The 19,600-nt window shown below is 48.3% G+C and overlaps 2 protein-coding genes and 1 non-coding gene across 5 annotated transcripts; all 3 read right to left on the bottom strand.

The window, feature by feature from the left end:
- Positions 1-1,055: 1,055 nt before the first annotated feature.
- Positions 1,056-6,925, bottom strand: ZC3H10 (zinc finger CCCH-type containing 10). Of its 2 annotated transcripts, none has more exons than XM_070494632.1 (3): positions 6,830-6,925; positions 5,991-6,054; positions 1,056-4,533 (listed from the first exon to the last, which is right to left on the bottom strand). In XM_070494632.1, exon 3 carries the CDS (start codon positions 4,476-4,478, stop codon positions 3,171-3,173), a length of 1,308 nt encoding a protein of 435 aa, XP_070350733.1. In that variant the 5' UTR covers positions 4,479-4,533; positions 5,991-6,054; positions 6,830-6,925; the 3' UTR covers positions 1,056-3,170. The 2 variants fall into 2 exon arrangements, with proteins under 2 accessions (XP_070350733.1, XP_070350734.1); XM_070494633.1 differs by having other exon boundaries at positions 1,056-4,530; positions 6,830-6,922.
- Positions 6,926-7,338: 413 nt separating this feature from the next.
- LOC106832937 (uncharacterized) lies at positions 7,339-8,611 on the bottom strand. The gene is made up of 4 exons (XR_011497001.1): positions 8,503-8,611; positions 8,364-8,388; positions 7,949-7,971; positions 7,339-7,691 (listed from the first exon to the last, which is right to left on the bottom strand). It is a non-coding gene; the product is annotated as an uncharacterized protein (transcript).
- A 1,758-nt stretch (positions 8,612-10,369) lies between these two features.
- PA2G4 (proliferation-associated 2G4) lies at positions 10,370-19,221 on the bottom strand. Of its 2 annotated transcripts, XM_070494631.1 has the most exons (14): positions 18,649-19,221; positions 16,613-16,741; positions 16,246-16,351; positions 16,084-16,153; positions 15,740-15,832; positions 13,304-13,367; positions 12,982-13,060; positions 12,754-12,832; positions 12,528-12,661; positions 12,149-12,243; positions 11,898-12,025; positions 11,685-11,738; positions 11,424-11,490; positions 10,370-10,851 (listed from the first exon to the last, which is right to left on the bottom strand). In XM_070494631.1, exons 1-13 carry the CDS (start codon positions 18,734-18,736, stop codon positions 11,425-11,427), a joined length of 1,185 nt encoding a protein of 394 aa, XP_070350732.1. In that variant the 5' UTR covers positions 18,737-19,221; the 3' UTR covers positions 10,370-10,851; position 11,424. The 2 variants fall into 2 exon arrangements, with proteins under 2 accessions (XP_070350732.1, XP_014699357.1); XM_014843871.3 differs by having other exon boundaries at positions 10,370-11,490.
- Positions 19,222-19,600: the final 379 nt, after the last annotated feature.

Raw genomic sequence — 19,600 nt, 5'->3', positions numbered from 1 at the left:
GACTGCCTGAATAGATTCCTGGCTCCGTTCTTTAATAGTTGTGGAACCCTCGGTTAATTACCCTCTTTAAGCCTGCTTTCTCCTGGGCAAAACAGGCACAAAAATAGTACCCATCGTGTCAAGAGATTGCATGTAAAGTGCTCAGCACAGTGCCTTGGCTTATATTGAGTACTCAGTAAATGTTAGCTATTATTCTACAACTCCGTTTATTTCCTATGCAGCAATGTAGGACCTTTTCTCCATTGGGCAGCCCTTCAAATACCTGAAGACATCTATGGGGTCTCCCCTCAGTCTTGTCAATTTTTCTCACCTATTCCACTGATTTGTCAACGGCCCCCTTTAAAAACTACACTTAGAAGAACACACAATGCTGTAGGAGTGGTTCCACTCAGACATGGTAGAACTGCTATATTTACAATGCATGACTATGGTTACCTTTATGGAGCTCTTAGAAAGGTGCCTAGAACACAGCAGACTCTTTTTATGAACTGACATATTATGAGGACTAAGATTTTAATTTTTTGTAGCCAGTTGGAAGTCCCGTGTTGTTCTCATGTGAATTAATGTAGATCTCTGCATTTGCTCCTCAGACAGGCTCAAGCAATTTTTTAGGGGGAGGGTCAATCAAAATCATCCAAATTGACCCCTTGGATTAATTTAGTCAATCCAAGTTACAGACACTTTCAGTATCACCTAGTACTTCCTTGTGTTACTGTTGATAACAGGGCTTCTCATACTTTTATATAAGTTAAAAAAAACAAAACACATAGCCCTTAGCTATATCACGGGAGACTAGAGATTTCTCTAACATGAATGGACTAATCAACATTTACTAGGCACAAATGTTCAGTTTTGATTCCACCAAACTCTACTATTAATTAGCCCATAATTATTCTCATTTCTGCAATGACTTAGCAGGTACGAAATGACCTGGGATCACAGCTAGGAAATGGTGCTCTCTTGTTGGAGACAAACAATCTCACAAAACACCAACATCAGACAAGGGCACTGAGCGACTGTGATGAAGTGAGGCAAAAAGACAAGACCACTTCATAATTTTGTTTAAGCACAAAACAAGGTGAGTATGCAAATTCAAAAATGGCAAACATCCCCCTCTCCCAGCCAAGTGATTGCTGCTTCATTACCAATTACAGCTTCAGCTTCACTTTAGTTGGCCCTTTTCCTAGATAAGATACCCAATCATAGAATTATCCCTGCTTCCCTGACAGCACCGAATCCAGGGTGAAGCCCCACTTCCTTGAACCTTCCCCAAAATCACTTAACCAAAGCCCAAGTCCTGTAAGTTCTCTCTAACACCCTCTTGCTAAGACACCATGGTTCCCCATAGCATGTTCCCTCCATCACTGCAATGAGCATTAAACCCAACTTGTTCAACTACATGTGCATTCCTGGTGGTCTTTAACAGGAGAATGTTAATAAAGGACATACAACGTCTAGTTTCCCAAGTCTACCTCTTTAGGCAAAGACAAAATAAAGTCAGTCAGGATTTGGCTGGGATGAGTTCACGCTGGTATCTATGATCACATTTTTCTCTAAATGTTCATAAACCATCTCTTTTAATAATGCAAAATTGTGCCAGAAAACCAACATTAAGCTTATCAGTGTGGCTTCTAAAATCCACAAACATTTCAGTATTTGCCCATTTTTGGTCTTTAGGCCCATTCTTTTTTTTTTTTTAAATGACCGGCCTTGACCTACCTAGCCCATCTCCAACCCCAGGTGTAACCTGAGTGATCAACCAGACAAGAGAGCAAGAGGTAGAAGGAGACATGATGGGGGAGCAAAACCCAGGATCGCTTTCTCTACCCGCACATGCACTGTCTCATTAAACTAGACACCTGAGTTGTTTCCCCTACATCAGCCATGAGCTGAGGAGGAGCTGAAGTTTGGCTACTGGGGCCCTTGGCTTTACTGACTCTAAATTGGATTTAAAACTTCTGTGGTCCTATGTGGAGGCAGAGGGAAGAAAGGGATGAACTCTGAGGCTTGTGTCCCCAGAAGAACTCTCCTTTTCCCAGCACCTCCCAAGCCTTGAAGGCTTAAGGCATTGGTTACTAAGGAAGGGATGGAGTAAGAAGGACATTAACTGCCATCAAGAACTCAGAGAGCAACCGCCACCTGCCCTGCTGTTTGAATAAGGGAAGGATCTGTCAATACATATCCCATTCCCATTTCCCAGAACATCCACCCTCCTTAGTACCCGCCCCCCTAAATGACCCTAGGAGCCCTGGTTACTAAGGCAACCTGGGAATAGTACATGCACATAGAAACCAGAACAGATGGGACTATTTTTAAACTAGACTAGATGGCTCCAATGCTTTTACCCCACAAAGTCCCTTCCCCAAAGCCCCATTTGGTCTTGTTCTGGGTCCCTACCCATCTTCACTGGCTTCCATCCAACCTTACCCAAGCTATGTGAGGGTGGGGTCTTTATCCCATTTTGGCATGACATCTATTTACTGCTCCCATATTCCACACAGAATATCTAAGCAAATTTTTACTGCCTCCATTTGTTAAAAATAATTGTTTTTTTTATTTCTTTGGAAAGTGGTGGGCCCTGCCCTATGGATTTCCAGGCCAAGCCAAGGTAATGAATGCTCCCCTAGTCTCTGGGCTGGAGTACTATGGTCCCCGCCTTCCCACGGGCCTGGGAGCAGTTCCTGTATTGTCCAACTCAACTAGGCCCCAAATTGTCTGAAGGCTCCTATCAGGCCTTCTCTCCTAGCCACCCACTTCCCAATCTTTCCTGGCTTTCCCTCTAGGCAGGGTATTTTTTTCTTCCAAAGCCAGTGCTGGAACCTGTGCTGTGCAGAAGAGAGGACAATACCAGGGATGTCCCCAACTTCCCATCAGGGGACATACAGCCCCTTAGTCAGTCCTTCCTCTCTGCGGGCTTCAGTCTGTACTCCTATGCAAGCCCCCTCTGTGAGGCTCGAAGGAAGATGGACAAGAGAACCCTCATAAAGGGGAGGTGAGAGAAAACACACCAGCCCAACCCTTTCTCAGAAGACAACTCCTTGTAGTCTCTTGTCCTAGTTCTTGAGTGAGCCCTTCAGACAGGGCCTGGGAGGGCTAGGCGAGTGGGTGAGTAAAGGGCCCCTCAACCCCAGCCCTGGGAGGCTATACCAGAGGAGTGTCCATTAGGCCCATCAGTGTGGCATGGCTGTGATACGCATGCTCTGGGAAGCGATGGGGTAAGTCACCATGGGAGTGGTGGTATGGCTCATTGTGATTCCTGCCAAAGGTTGGGCCATCGATACAGCCACAGGGGCCACAGGAGCCACAGATACAGCCACAGGAGCCATGGAGACAGGTGGGGGTGCCATTCCCTGGGCAATTGTTTGAGCCAGAGCAGCTGACAGTGGTGTGATCTCTGGGTTCAAGTGTGGGGGTGGGGGTGGTGGAGCAGCAGGAGGTGCAGCATTAGTTGGGGGAGCAGCTGGAGCTCCAGCAGGGGCCACCAGTTCTTGCTGGGACACAGGTCGAGGCTGTAGAGCCTGGCTGCTGAGAGTAGTGTGAGTCTGGGCAATGCCATGGTTAAAAGTGGCAACAGTGCCCACGGTGGGGGCCAGAGTCTGCTCAGTCGCTGGTGCAGTGGAGCTCAGGGTCATGACCTTGGCCTGATTGCGGAACTGAGCATTTTGTTCCAGCAGTACCTCATTGGTGGCCAGCAGGTTGCTGACCTGCTTCTTTAGCTCTTCTACCCGCTTCCTGAGCATGGCATTCTCCTCCTCTAGCAGCCTGCACTCTACCCCTCGGGGTGGAGCCAGGCTATATTCGTATGATTCAAAATGGGGGCCATCTGGGGGGCAGCATCCACCTCGCCGGCGCTTGGGGCCTGGTTCATGATCCTCAAAGCCCCTGTCAGGGAGGTCGTAGATATCACAGAGATCATGACGTCGTCCTGGGGGGACTGGGCCTGTTGAGCCCCCACCACCAGTGCCTCCTCCACCCCGAGCATCAAACTCAAAATCCCGTTGCAGGTGACGGAACTTGCACTTGGCTCCTCTCTGGCAGTCACCCTTGAGAAAGTCACGGCAGATAGGGACCTCCTCCTTGCCATTTGGTAGGTCAGCTGGTGAAAGGCCCAGGCCGGCCGCTACTTTCTGTCTCAGCCGAGGGGGAAGCTCTCCCGTCTTCTTATAGCCATCCTCATCCTCCTTGGAGCCATGGATGAATCGGCAGTTTGGGCGACTACACTCCTTGTTCTGGAAGTCATGGCAGAAGATGAACTCATTTTTGCTCACTCCCAAGTTGGACACTTCACTCATGTCTGGATGGCGATAGCGGCAACGCTTGCCTCGCTTGCATACGTTCCTCAGGAAGTCTCTGCAGATGGCATCTGAGCTGGCCCCGCCACTGCCTGCTCCTGTCCCACTAGCTTCCTCGCTGCCACCGCCTCCAGGGCCTCCAGTGCTGCTCCCAGTGCCGTTGGCATAGCTGTCCCGGTCAGGCATCCTGGTCCCCCCCAACTCAGGGCTTTCTTCCTTTTCTTGCCACCCTTGGTGACTGCTAGGAAAGAGAGGAACTGTGTCAAACAGGAGTCCTCCAGAGAGGCCACATTCTTCCCAACTATAGAGCAGGCAGTCCAGCAAGAGGCAGGCTAAAGGGGCAGTGGCTTTGGAGATGGAGAAATTAAGGGATGAGAATTCTGCCTGGACTGGCTGGCTTCTCAGAAGTCCCGCCCAGGCCCTTGTGCACCTGGCCTGGGGCAGAATGATTCACACTTGCCTGGCTAATGGTGGAGGGAGGGAGCTGGGGTGAAGCCACCTCATCTCACTAACGATGACAGGCCAAGGAGGGGGCAGGGAGAGAATAGTGTTGGATTTTATTTCTCCTTCTGAACTGACCTTATTAAAGGTGTGGAAGTGAAATGAAAACTGCTGTTGGTGTCTGAATACGCTGGAGGAGACTGGGAATAGTGGCCAAGATGGGCTGGTGAGCTACTAGGGCTGTGAGTAATGGGATACTGGTGACAAAACTTCCCTTAAACCCCTCTTCCATGGGATCTCAGGAGAGGGCTCTGTGAAGTATCAGATCTTTAGACCTCAGGATATCCTGAGTGAAGAGACTGGTGTCACCAGCTTAAGGGCAGTCCCTAAACTTGTCATTTTTTAGTATTCTCTCCTAGCTCACCACCACTGTCAACCGCAGCATGGGCAGCCCTTTCCCCTGCATTTCAAGGGAACAGTTCTACAGCTGGAATCTCCACTTACAGACCCCGAAAGGACAAAACCATTTGTGGCAAGGTTAAGGCAGAAGGAAGGAGTTAATTTCACAGAAACAAGTGACCTTTCTTTCTCCATTCTATACATCCCTCCTACCCCTCCCTAAGAAGATCCCACTGACATCAAACCACACCGTTCCTCACCCCCATTGAAGATCTTTATTTATAAACTCTATAAAAGCTTTTCAAGTCTCCTCTTTCCCAAGAGAGCTCTGGAATATTATCAGCCCACTGCCTGGGTTCTAGCCCTCCCCTCTCTCCACCCCCAACAAGACTCGGAGTCCCAGCTACCACGTGTCTGACCTCTGAAGCCTTTCCTAGACAGTGTTCAGGCTCCCTCTGCTGTTCAAATAGGAAAACTTTATACTGTTTCCTCTGGAGCACAAGGGAATCTTTCCAATTTCTTTGGCCTGGATCTCCCCCCAACCTCCACCTCACTACCTTGACTTTGCCTTTAGATTTCCCTACAATGAACCGACCACACAAGAGGCCAGAATTACAGGAGAATCTGTAAAAGAGGGGTTCACTTCTTCCAAAGGAAAGTAGCAGTCCCAGAATAAGAGAAACAAGGGAAAGAGTGGTAAGAGAGAAGATACAAACTTCTACAACATGGGACATGAGCCGGTGAAAAATAAATGCCGTCTACTCAAGCCTGACCCATGTTGCAAGTCCCACCAGACGCAGACAATCAGATATGGTACTGTACTCCTCCCCACCCAACTCTCCCAGGATTGTTCGATACCTGAGGTAGCTCAGGTGAAGTCCGGGGCTCCTGTGGGTCTCCACCTCCACATCACTGCTGGGTTCTGAACAGGAAAAAAACAGAGACTTGGGTGGGAGAAGGGATAAGAATGAAGGACCGTGGGGTGGTTGTTAAAGAAAAAAACCTGACAAAACGGCAAGAGCTCTCGGCACATCAAGCTTTCCTCAGGGTTCGAACTGAACTTCACCTGCCAAAGGGACAAGTTGCCAGTAAGAAGAGTAACGGATAGAACTAATTGGAGAGCCTAGGAAGACCGGTCGGAAAATCAGTCCTGAGTGAACAAAAGGTGAGGGGCGCCCTGCCCCAAGATGAAGGAGAATGTGGGGATCAGAGCCCGGCCTAGAGTTGGGGTTAGGAACTCCGAATGGGGAGCCTTGCGAGGGCAGCGCCTGACAGTGCAGTGGGATGACAGAGTAGACTTGGGGGCGGTGATTATGACGCTTCGCAACACCCCAGAGTTTGCGAAAAAGTCCTAGGAGTTTCCCGCGGGAAGTCTTCTAGCTTGGCAGGCTATGTGCGGTGCCGCCGGAGCTCAGCCCGGGCCAGGCGAACAGGACTCTAAGGGAGCACCAAGTGAAGCGGGGAAGGGGACTCCAGGTGACACCACGCTGAGGGGATGGGCAGGGCTGTGACGTCACGGAGCTGGCGTTTGCTCGCGAAGCGGGGTCAGTCAGAAAAGGGTACCGGCCCTGGGGCGTGAGGAAGAACCGTCTCGGCCCTGGGGGGCCTTGTGTAGCCCGGCCGAGCCCAGCCGCTGGGCCGGCCCCGACTCCTCCCCTCCGGGCGCGGCCTCCACCTATGCCTCCCGCCTCCCTCACCTGCCGCCGCCGCCGTAGTTGCTGCTGCCGCCTGCCGGTCCTCTAGCTTCGACAAAGAGCCGCCTACCCTATCGCCCTTCCGCTTCCTGCGGAAGAAGTGTCGCTCTAGCCACCAAACCCGGAACTATACTCTATGGTGTGCGGAGTACTTGCGCGCCTAGCCGCAGGAAGCTCCCAGCAAGCTTTGCGTGTCACCATGGCAACCCGACCCAACAGCACAGCAGAGCCCAAACTTAGCTTGGTAAAGCAAGCCTAGAAGCGCAGTGGAGATGAAATCACCGTTTGCCGCAACTTGCCCGCGACCACCTTGAAACCTGTCCCCTGGGGTGTGCCACACCCTTTCCCACCCAATGCTCCAACTCCGAGGGGCGGATCCCACACCCCCCGGCTACAGCGCATGCAGCTTGCTCGCCATTCCCTACATGCAGCACCGGGCAGTCAGAGGGCCGACAGTCTCCCAAGAGACTCCCCAGCTTACGGACCCATAAAAACCACAGAATAGACACGACGATTTTTTTCTTCTGCTACGACAGCAGAAGAGATGATTTATTGTACACGTGTTACATTCAGCCACGATCGAGAACGGAACTAGTCCAGAATGTCACAGGTCCAGGGCAAAGAACCAAAGGGACTGCTTGGTAAGAGCAAGGTGGGTCTCTCAGAGGTGGTCGCGGCGATCAGATGGCGATGGATGTTCTACATCCACTGAGACAAGTTCTTGACAGTGGGCATGCAGTCCAACAATCTGTACCAGCGTCCCTGGCCTCTGGCTTCCTTTTTTCTGCTCCTGTGGCTTCCACGGGTGCACAAACTAGCGGTTTACTTGGACCTCTGTCTCATCTTTCTTCTTTTGCGCTTCAGCCTGAAAAGCAGACACGGGAATACACCTCCTGCCCACAAACCCGAGTTCAGTCTTTCCCTCCCTTCTTAAATGTGAATACAGGGGGTGGTAAAATGAACAAGAATAATGGTTTTATCGTCCCTGGCTCTGGCAAGCCAATGCTCATTAAGGATTTTCACTCAAAGTTCTTTTAGATTTCTAAACCAGATGTTCTTCCCAAGTTTTGTCCAAGACGTGCTCCACCTCCCACCTCCTGTGCTGGCAAAGTCTCAACATACCTCCGCATTCGCTTCTTCCTCCACTGGCAAACCAATCATAACCAGACACACAAAATAAGAATAAAACAAGAGATCATCAGTTTTAGTAACAGGTTTAGGTAGAGATGTGAAGAGCATTACTTAGAACCAAGCAGTTGTTGCCCTAGTATGAGGGCTTAGTTGCAGTAACCTGATCAACAATTTGGACGCTCCCCGCCCCGGCACCCCCGACGTAAGCCCGAATCCCGCGTGCGCTTCTACTTCCGCCCTCTCCCCACAGCACTTACCCACCACCTCCTCCCCAAACTATCCTTCCTCTCCCAGTAGCCCTTGGGCACCCTCGAGAACCCCGCGTTTTGAGAACCATGGCGGAACCCCTTTCCTAGGTCTCCCCGCGAACTCCTACAGTCTAAATTCAATGCCAGGGACTGCTTACCTTGGCTCTCATGGCGTGGAGGTTTCTATGGATAAAGAGAAAAAGACTACAGTTAGTTTCCTGTAATGATGATAAGTGCAGAGATCAGATGTTAATGGATTGTACGCGGCATCCGAACACAACAAGCACTAACACTCACCGAAGAAGATGGCGCTAAGGCCGAGAGAGCGCTGAGGGCCACCTACGGGTATTTAAGAGAGCGCTCAGTGTCGTCACTTCCGCTGTCTCGCCCTTTCCTCGGGGGCGGAGTGCCCAAGGGAAGTAACAAGGGCCTTCTGCGCCGGTCAGGTACATGATAAGTGATTGAGTTAAGAGTTCTCTTAGAGAATAGTATTTTGAATTTGGGTTACAAAATTCCCCTTTTCCTAGTCTTATTATGAAGACATTATATTACTTAAACGTGAGCACATATTTCTAATACGGAACCTAGAGGTGCAGATGAGCAAAGGATAGCGACTTCCGTTTTCCCTCTCATTGCTCCATGGGAGTCGTAGTTTCCTGACGGCACCCTCCATTTTACTATGGATAAGTGCGGACGGTACCAACGTTTCTGACTTGTTTTACCGGTTTACTTATTTTCTAAGTCAAATTGCTGCAGGGAGATTCGATCTTGGAACTTCTAAAGGTCCTAAGATTCCAGAACGTGGAAGAAGGTAAAATAGGAAGTCGAGAAAGCTGTCGTACTACAAAAACCTTTGTGACTGTTTAAGATATTTTTTCCTAGAAAACTGTGGTCTCTCCCTACAGTGCCTGCGGCAGAATTCCACTAGATTCCTGGCCACAATGCATCTTGTTCAGAAAATACTTCAGTGATTCTCCCTATACCTAGGGGTAAAGATCAAACCAATGGCCAGAGGGAGAGCAAGATCGTCTGTCTTCTCCAGGGCAAGAATGATATTTGGTGTCACGTTAAAGAACTTCTCAGTCTCACGGTATGGTCAGGTCAGAAGCACCCAGAAAACAAATGCCCACAAACCTGGTTACAAGAAACTTGAGTTGTGAAAGATGAAAAAGAACCCTTAACCATAGACTTCACCTTACTCAATTTAACATAACTGTAAGGCTTTTGGTTATAATCCCTTGTTTGGTGGTTTCCCTTTCTAACATAAAGTATTTCACCTTTTTAACTCAAAAAAACCTTTCTTTAAATTTAGGGCCTTCATTCCAAGTGCTTAAGTAGTTCTAGTATTGTCACCATCAGAATATAACACATTTTGAAAACAAAAACCCTAGCAGAGTTATTTTATATCAAGTCCACCAGGATTTCACCTGTTGATTGCCCACCAGTAAATAAGCTCTTATGAATGGACCTGTGTTGTTTTGTTCAATATAGTATCTCCAAGTCAGCAATGCCTCACACACGATATTCAAATCTAATAAATTATCCATCCAATCTCAGGCTGGCCCTGAAAGATTGGATAACAATGAAGGCATTCTTCCTGGCTTCCTAAATCAAGAAAAACACTTGCGACTTATTTTTGCAGTACACATTCACTGTTCTAGTCCTGAACACAAGTGTCAGCAGTAAGGGGCGTTTTTACTGTAGTAAATAAAATGATGGGGCTGGCCCCGTGGCCAAGTGGTTAAGTTCGTGCATTCCGCTTCAGCAGCCCAGGGTTTCGCTGGTTCAAATCCTGGGGGTGGACCTAGCACCGTTGATCAAACCATGCTGGGGGAGCGTCCCACAGAGCAGAACTAGAAGGACCTACAACTAGAATATACAGCTATGTACTGGGGGGCTTTGGGGAGAAGAAAAAAAAAAAGATCGGCAACAGATGTTAGCTCAGGTGCCAATCTTAAAAAAAAAAATTTAATTAAATCACAAGCTGCCATAGAAAATTTTAGTATATGTTAATTCAGAAGATTCAGGATTTATGTCTTCCCCAACCCAAAGTGTTTTAGAAAGGGAGAATACGGCAAGATAGAAAAACAGTTCCAAATGGTCACCACTTCCACTAACACTCCCCCACCTCCATCAAATAAGAGCAGCATACAAAGGCACATGATTATGAGCAAATTCAAATTTATTTTAACGCCATGTCATTTCCAATGTGTTTAAAAACCTTATAAGTTAGCAGGAGCCCTAGTTCCCTGGGACAGCATGCCAGAGGTACTGAAATTCGTCACCTTTCTCTCCAAACCCCTGGCAAGTCATCCAATCCAAGTCCATAGCTCCAGAAAGCCAGGAGGTGTCTCTTCAGTCAGTCTGCTCCTCTGGTTCCTGGTCTTTCTTTCAAGGGAGAGGGGTCAAAATACTTCAAACAGGGAACAAAACCAGAGTTGAGCTTCCAGCTCAGGTTTGTAAGATGGAGCAAGGGAAGACCCCATTAACTCCAAAGAAGTGGACAAGGTTGAGATGGATTACTTCTTTACAGCTTTGTGGAAAAAAGAAAAAAAAAGTCCTGTGGAACAAAAATGACTAAAAAGATTTACAAATGAGGATCCATTTGATAGATGAGAATCCCTTGGTAAATGCAGGCTCCAGCTCCTAAAAATGGGAGGGGCCTGATCAGACAGCAGAGATCAGAAAAGGAATCTGTCACATGTGAATAAAAACAATCTGAAGAACAGCTCCTCTCTATTTTGAGGCCAGATAAAATACTTGGGGAGAGTGGGAAAAGAGAACAAACCCCAACAGATGGGAAAATGCTGACATCAGAGTGGTATAAAAAGATTTCAGCTGAGTTTTTAGGGGTGGTGGCTACTTGAGCCTCCTCCCTGTTCTGTTGTAGGGCCATAAACCTTGACCGAGCAGATAGTAGAAAAAGGCTAGAAAGAGGGGCTTGAAGACGATGGATTTTGACTCCTGATTTTATTATTCAATTTCTCTTTTCTATTTAAAGTAGTCTTCGGTGGCTGGGAAGCCTGGCCTCCCAAGACCAGAGTCAGTTGGAGCTGGTTGTTGTTGGAAGGGGGTTGGGTTGGGGGACTGGGATGGGGGCAGGGAGATCCCGCTCTGCTGGCGGTCCTGGGTGGAGAAGACGAACTGCACTTCACAGAGCCTGGGGTGTGGTGGGAAGGGGATGAGGCAGGAGCAGCAGATGGGGAGATGGGACCCACCTCAGTCCCCAGCTTCATTCTCTTCTAATGTTTCCCCACTGGTGGCATTCTCTGCAGTCTTGGAGGCCTATATTCATGGAAAGAAGAGGAAGAAGACTTGTCAGTTTCCAACTACTTGGGGACAAAACGCCTTAATTTTCCAGGTCAGGGCTGAGAAGGGGGAAATAAGGATATACAGAAATCTATACCCCCACCATGACCCGGGAAGGCAGAATAGAGGGATCACGTTGGTCCTGCCAGAGAGGGATGACTGTAACACACCTTCTTTTTTTTCTTTTTCTGGGTTTTCCGACTTGCAGAACTCTGTAGGAGGGCCTGGAAAACAGGAGGAAGAAGGAAAACAAATTTGGAGGAATATGGAGGAAACGCAAAGTCTCACTCTCAATATTGTAGCTCTTTTCAGGACTTGGCTGACATTCAGTCCTCACTCCCAGGATAGATGCCACTTGCTCACCACTTCCATCCCACACTAACCTTGAGCTCTGCGTCCTGGACCTCCATCTCAGACTTGTAAAGGTCAGGCTCAAAGGGACCACTGGTTATCCGCATGGGGCCATTGGGCATGAGCAGAACTGTAAATTTAAACTGGGCAACAAATTCACCTATGGGAGAGAGGAAGTGTTTTGATAAAATGTTCCCTTGTCATACTCTTGTCTGTAAGCTATAGGGAGGAGGGGACCATATAACCAGGGGCTGCGAACTGAAGCTCTCTTCTCAGAACTCACCCTCCTTCTCATAGAGAACATTAAACGGCTGCAGCAGTTCGTGTTTGGCGCACTCCACCACGCCCATCCGGGCCTTCTTCTCATCTTCAAACGCTCTGGGTAAGGGAAGACAAATCCAGGTGCCCTTAACTCCCTATCTCGTCTGACCATTTTGCTCATGTTTTTAAATAGCTCCTACCCTCAGGCAGAAATCACGCTTAGGATGGCTCTTTTACATTACCTTTAATGAGAGGGAGATGGGGAGAGGGAGAGAACCTGTGCATGCAGGCTAGCGCTACAAGTCTAGGCAAAGGGCAGGGGGGGGAAGAGTGTTCCTGGGTGTGTGTGGTCTGTGAGTCAGACTGGTTCCAAGTCCAGTCCTTGCTGAGTGCAGTGGTACCTTAAAGTAAACGGCATAGCATCAAAACGCCTTTCGACCTCGCTGAAGAAGGCACGTGAAGTTTTTATTTTCAGGCCATATTGCTTAGAAGGATCTCGTTTGTAAATGGTGGTTCTCTGTCCTGCATCCTTGGCCTAAAAGAGTAAGTTAGGTCACATCTGTTCTGGTGCTCTTGAAATACACCCTCAGTCCCCCCTCTTTTCTAGCTCTAGTAAACTCTCCTCACCTTGCCCTCTCCTGAGCTGATGAGAACATCCACAGCATAGACTTCATGTACCTCAAATTCAGCTTTTTCGTGGTCCTTCCTAAAAGGAAGAGAAAGGGAACCATAAAGAGCAATATGTAGTTCCTGGAGTTTGGAGTAGAAGGTGGACAAGATTAGGCTGGCAGTGTGGAAGAATACATTGCTGACTAGTCTGGTATGGTGGAAGGGTAGGGTGGGATTGGCACCTACTTCTGCTGGTCTGTGGGATTCTGGATAATGGTTTTCTCTCCATCGATGACATGCTGCTTCAATTGGTGTGACAGCATACCTGTGGACAAGACAAAGCCTACGGCATCAGCCATCAAGAATCCCAAAAGGTTTCCAAATCCACCCACAGAAGTAGTTTGATGGGGCAGGCAATGGGAGCAAGTGCCTATCTATGGAAACCCAGGGCACTGAGGTTTTTGGCTTAGACTGTGCTAGAGTCAGATGGATTCTCAAGGGAGCAAAAGCCTTAACTCTGCTAGACCACTCATACTTAGACCCTCGACCCTGTCATCTGAGGTCTCACCTTCTATTGGCGTGCAATTAAATGAGTGGGCAACTTTGTTCCAGGCTTCTGTCACTTGTGTGTTCTAGAAGTACAAGATCAAATAAAAGGTGAGATACCAAGGGCTAGTAAGTTATCTACCATGAGAAGAAGCATCAAAGAACTGAGAATTTTAATATCCTCCATCAACCACAATGATTCTTATTGTTTTTTCATTTCATAGCTCTCTCATCCCTACAACCTAACAATACTTTACACTTGCCTATCATTTTATAAAGCACTTTCACGAAGATTAGACAATTCTGGAAGGTGAATAAGGCAGATCTATATCCAGTCTAGAAGTCGAGGAAAATAAGGCTCAGAAAGGTTAAATGATTTGCCAGAGTTAAACCAGTTAACTGAAAGAAACTGGTATAAACCCAGGTTTTCTGACAAGTCCAGTGTTTATTCCACTACACCTGGCATTCCAACCTATTGAGAGGGAACAGCAAACTCTTATTTTCCCCTTCTTACCTCTTTCAAACATGATCTGATCCTCACCCAAGTTAGAGTTCTTAGACAAAAAAAAAGTGAATAATCACAGCTAATGTTAAACTATATGCTAGGTATTGTGATAATCACTTTACATAGATCATCTTAATTGTCACAACATCCCTGTGAGAATAAGACACAATTTTATTTTTCCCATTTTACAGATCAGGAAATTTGAACTCAAAATTATTTTTAAACAGTAAGGGGTGACAATAGGGTGAGAACTCAGAAAGTCTGATATCACAGATATTCAATAACCACTACACAACACTACTTTCCAGTGAAGATACACAAAAGTATATAAATAGTAAAAAAAAAAAATCACTGTCCAGGGGGCCAGCCCCATGGCTGAGTGGTTAGGTTTGTCTGCTCTGCTTTGGCGGCCCAGGGTTTCACCACTTCAGATCCTGGACGCAGACGCAGCACTGCTCATCAAGCCATGCTGAAGCGGCGTCCCACATAGTATAGCCAGAGAGACCTACTAGTAGAATATACAACTATGTACGGGGGGGCTTTGGGGAGAAGGAAAAAAATAAAAAATAAAATAAAAATAAGATTGGCAACAGATGTTAGCTCAGGTGCCAATCTTAAAAAAAAAAAAAAAAACTGTGCAAATAGTAGTTAACACAAGTGCTTACTATGTGCCAGGCACTATTCAAAGTGCTCTATGACAGCTCTGTGAAGTAGGTGTTATAAGGAAACAAAGACAGAGGTTTAAGTAAAAATGATGCAATTAAATAACGAGGATGAAGTACAAATTGATGAAAAGTGTGAAGAATAAGAGCACAGAAAAGGAGAGAAAAAAGGAGGACAATCTTGGGGCCAGCCCCGTGGCTGAGTGGTTAAGTTCACATGCTCTGCTTCAGCGATCCAGGGTCTCGCTGGTTCGAATCCTGGGCTCAGATATGGTGCCGCTCAGCAGGCCATGCTGAGGCGGCGTCCCACATGCCAGAACTAGAAGGACCCACAAGTGAAAAAAATACTCAACTATGTACGGGGTGGGGGGGGGGGTTTGGGAGAAAAAGGAAAACTAAAATCTTAAAAAAAAAAAAAGGACAATTGTTTAGACTGAACCGGTCTTTTAAGTGTAGAAATTTAAGTGTAGAGAAGTGTCTCCACTGATAGTCTAACATGCTAAATTGTATTAGAGCATGAGAAGTTTTTGGTTTTTTAAAAAAAATTATTTTTAAAGCCTGGCACCTGAGCTAACAACTGTTGCCACTCTTCTTTTTTTTTTTTCCTGCTTTTTCTCCCCAAATCCCTCCAGTACATAGTTGTATATTTTTTAGTTGTGGGTCCTTGTTGTTGTAGCATGTAGGATGCCACCTCAGCATGGCCTGATTGAGTGGTGCCACTTCCACACCCAGGATCTGAACCAGCGAAACCCTGTGCCACTGAAGTGGAGCACGTGAACTTAACCACTTGTCGACTGGGCAGCCCTCAGCGTGAGTTTATGATCCTTAGACTTCCCAATACTACCTCGCAAGGTACAGAATCAACTTTTGGCCTCTCTTTGCCACCTATTTACTGGTACTGTTATGATTTTTGTTTTATAAGCTTTTAAAGTTGAGTTTTTATTTCTGTGCTTTATTGTAAGCTATCTACCTCAAATTATTCTGGGGAAAGATGCACATCGAAAACATGAAAAAGGAAGGATCTCTATAGGCTCCATGAGGAGGGGACCATATGTCCAGGTGCACCAAGCATGGAACTGTCTATGGTAGGCACTCAGAGTTAACTGCTATTTAGTATTAAGCTTTTTAGCTCCTGCCTCTTCTCTTTCGGAAAATTTTCTAGCTAATTTTAAAATGCTGTTTGTTTTATAAGTGGGCTGTGGGTGAAGCTGGCAGTTCAATATAGAATAGCTATAGATGCCTAATGCATCTTTGGCTCTCTCAAGCTTTGGAGTAGAACTAAACAGCTTACCTGGTTTCCAGGTTTGACCAGGCGTAATGCAGCTTCAGCACAAAGGTGAGCTGCCTTAATGACATCTGCTTTCCGCCCTGTTACTTGGGTCCCCTGTAGATAAGGAAATGCAATCAGTGCCTTCCTGGAGAGCTCTTTAACTCAGCTGGTCATTCGGTTAATATCTCTGTGCCCATTACACAAGGCCGGGAAATAAACAGGAGAGAAAACACCCTTTTTCCTTTTATTTCTCTAAAGACTCTCTCAAAACTTAAGTGGTGGTAGGGGTGGCAGTAAGAAGCAAGCAGCAGTGTACCCTCCCCGACTTCCCACAGGTTGAACAGAGTTCAAAGCAGGCCACCTACCTGAGCTACGTCAACCACAAAAGTGTGAGCCACATTAGCGATGAAGCCATCCACATGGACCCCAAGGTCACTAAAAGGCAAGAGCAGAGCACAGCCATTAGCAACCGGCACTATGTAAATGCTTAGGAAAAAGACAAGTGCTCTAAAGTGGTTTAAGCTTACATTTTTACCAAGTCACCTTCCTTGAGAATGTAGTCCTGGTCGCTCTTCAAAGGGGAGAAGTGACATACACAGTTATTTACTGAAATGCTGGTGGGAAAGGCAATACCTGTAAAGACACAATCATCAGCCTTACTGCCTCGCTCTCTTGAAGCCCTGCTGCCTCTCAGAAAAATGGAAGTATTTTCTTCAGGGTCTCTCCCAAGTTTAATCAGTTTGGACTGGGGAGGAAACCGCTTGGATCCCACTTGTCATTCCAAATTTCCAAATATCTCAACCACAGCTTGGGTAGGGGGTGGCATCATTACAATAAAACAAACAGGACTGGATAAGGGTCAAACTTGGGAAATTAGTGGTAACTGTTATTTACCTTTCTTCATTTCTTTTTCTTTCTTGAAAATTTTCCCTGTCTCTTCCATAATCATGGCGTCGCCTTTCTCACACAGGCTCAGTACCGACACACCTGAGCAGGATGCTTCCACCAAAGACCGAAGTACCCCTGGGGACAAAATCCCACCACGTCAGCCCTACATGTGGCATCTAAATTATCATCCAAGCAATACCGAGAAGTTGGATTCAGAGTTTCTAATATTCAGCCATTGCCCTAAGGCTGAAAGAGGGAACAAGTTTTGCCTCTTGGAATGTATCTACCTATAATCTCTAAATTTCTACGTTCCTTTCCTAAAATAAAAAAGTCAACACTCCCTTCCCTCCCTCATATAAGGTGACAACTGGCTACACACAATCTGTCTCCCTAGGCAAGGGAGACTTTCCAAACATGATGCCGCGCTGTGGGAGGACAAAGTTATGAACTTTAATGAGGTTCTCACTGAGGTATCACACTTCCAGGCAAAGCAGACTAGAAGAAATTTATAGGCGTTGGGGACAACAGGAAGGAGACATGGAAATGCTGACTCGAAGCTGATGCACTGTTAAATGCTACCTTCTTCCCTTCTCAGACACCCCAATTATGTTAGTAACTTCAATTTATGTAGACTTATTTCCTCATAAACAAGTGTATAATCCAAGGGGACTTAATCTAAGGTCCCTGGGCTTCAGCAGGCTCATAGCTTATAGCTGTTAGCAGATCTCAAAGAGGTATTCCACCGAAAAGTTTCAAACTGGTATCTGGGATCACAAGTGCCTCAGAAGCCATAAACTGCAAGAAGAAAAAAAAGTTTTTTCTGATCCAAACCACTAACATAAAATACTAAAAAGTACCAAAAATGGAGTTACTATACTAAATGCCTGCAATGTTATAAAGCGTTGTTCTGTTCACCGGATACCAGATACCCTCTCCATGGGTCATCCTGAAGTTCCGGTTTGATTTCTGCGATCTAAGTTTTGGTGCTTCTTCGGAAGCATGAAAAACTCAGGTTTTCAGCCATAGAACCGAAAGCATCCTACATACTTATCTTTACTGCCAAACCATTTAAAAGCTCAAAGACAAGCATTTTCTGTCCTCCTAACTGGGTTTTAAATTGGAAAGGTGAATTGGAAAGAGAGAAAACAGAAAGTGAGACATCTGCTTAGAGTGGCAGGCAGCTGCTGAGAAAGACAGGGCACAGTCCTACTAAGAATGACCTCTAAGATCTAAAAATGAGTCCTCCCTTTTCAGTACTGTTCACAAGTTTGCCTAGTTGGGGTGAGGAGGACCTCAAAACACTCCTAAAGTTGTCAAGCCCCTGAGAACAATCAATTTGATGGCTAGGGTTATCTGCACATTGGAGGCAGTAATTAACTTCTAGGAAAGCCAAACGTATCTCTAAGAGTTGTGTTAGGAGCTCTAGGGGTGCCCGCCATCGGTCCCTGAGCGGGCCCAGGAGCAGAAGAGGGCTCCCATCAGAGAAAGAGTTGATGTACAGAACGAAAGACTACAGCAAAGCACGTGGTAGGGAAGCTGATGTCAGGGACCCTAATGAAGGAAGGGAGCCGGCGATCCGCACGGGGACCTGGCAACACGTGCCGGCTCGGCTCCTGACGCCGGGGAGCCGCGACAAAACAGAGGGGCGCTTCCGTCGCCAACAGCTTGGTGCTGCCTTTCGAGGTGGCCTCGCCGCTGCCAGAAGCAGAGGCGGCAGAGATCCAGACAGAAGGGTGAGGGGCAAGAGATGCGCCTTGCCTCCTTACGAACGGCCTAGGGTCCGAGCCGCCTGGCGGCCCCGCTCTGCGCTCTTCCCGGCCGCCGGCCCGCACCTCCACACGCTCCAGCCCAGGCCTGGTCGCTCAGGTCCCAGGCACGACCCAGCGTCTTCCCACCACGCCACCCCCAGCGGACCGGCGCGGGGCCCTCAGTAGCTCACTCCGCAGGACCCCACCGCTCCAGCCCCTCCAGGGCCAGCCCAGCACCGTCCCCTTCCCTATCCCTCTCAGCCTCGATCTCGGGACCCCTGAGGCCGCACTCACGGTTGGCGATGTCGCCCCCCATCTTATACTTGGTCACGACCAGGTCCTCGGCGATAGTTTGCTCCTGCTGCTCATCCTCGCCCGACATCTTCCCACCACCACCACCACTGCAGCTTCGTTCCCCGTGAGCCGCCGCCTCTGTCTTCCTTCCCAGCCGCAAGCTGTGACTAGAGCCCCTACAATCCGCGAGGAGAGCGCGAGCAAAAGCGCGAGCAAGCAAGGGAGCGGGCGGGCGAGCGAGCGAGAGCGAGAAGCTGCGAGCGCGCGGGCTGAGGCGCAGGGCACGCTGGGACAACGAGTCCTTTCCACAGGCGGTTTCTAGGCGCCCTTGCGGACTCGTAAACTACAATTCCCAGCCTGCTCTTCGCACCCCAAACCAGGCCCTGGGGCCTTGCCCTCCGAGGGCCTCGCACGCCGGAATCGCCAGGCACTCTGGGAAGGGTCAGGCTCCGGCGGGAAGGCGGAGCCGTTGGGGAGCGTGAGGCGAAGCGTGGTCTCTCCAAGAAAAAGTGTATCCACCAGGAGCGCCGAGCGAAACCCCGTAACGTAGGGGGGCGGGCTGAGGGAGAAGGGGCGGAGCTACGGCGGGGAAAAGAGTTTGGAGGCGGCCGGGCTGGGTGGAGCGGGGTGGAGCAGGGTGGAGCCGAGGCGAGTAGGGAGTGACTACACAAAGGGCGGGGAGGCTGGTCGCGCCCTTCGCGGGACCCCTGGAGCGACTGGCAGGACCGGCCCAGCCGGTCCAATAGTCCTCCGATGCTGGGAGAACCGGGAGGGGCAGAGCGCGTGTAGGAGACCAAGAGTGCAAGGAGCAGGGACTCACTGGGCAGCTAGACTCCGGAGGGATTATCCATTTACAGCCTCCCAGTCTAGAGGCTGGACTCCCACTGAAGATGGCACTGTTGGTCCAACAACTGGCTTTGATGGCACCTAAGTGTTCAGAGCGTGACTTTTT

Source organism: Equus asinus, chromosome 22, assembly GCF_041296235.1.
Source record: "Equus asinus isolate D_3611 breed Donkey chromosome 22, EquAss-T2T_v2, whole genome shotgun sequence".
Taxonomy (NCBI): Eukaryota; Metazoa; Chordata; class Mammalia; order Perissodactyla; family Equidae; genus Equus; species Equus asinus.
This window is presented reverse-complemented; position numbering and strand designations above follow the sequence as displayed.

Bases quoted from the DNA above. Each gene is read 5' to 3' on its own strand.
- ZC3H10 (XM_070494632.1), bottom strand. From the start codon at position 4,478: ATGCCTGACCGGGACAGCTATGCCAACGGCACTGGGAGCAGCACTGGA.
- PA2G4 (XM_014843871.3), bottom strand. From the start codon at position 18,736: ATGTCGGGCGAGGATGAGCAGCAGGAGCAAACTATCGCCGAGGACCTG. The intron at 16,742-18,648 runs GTGAGTGCGGCC...TTTTGTCCCCAG, and splicing joins GGGGGGCGACATCGCCAACC to GGGTACTTCGGTCTTTGGTG. The intron at 12,833-12,981 runs GTAGGTGCCAAT...TCTTCCTTTTAG, and splicing joins AATCCCACAGACCAGCAGAA to GAAGGACCACGAAAAAGCTG.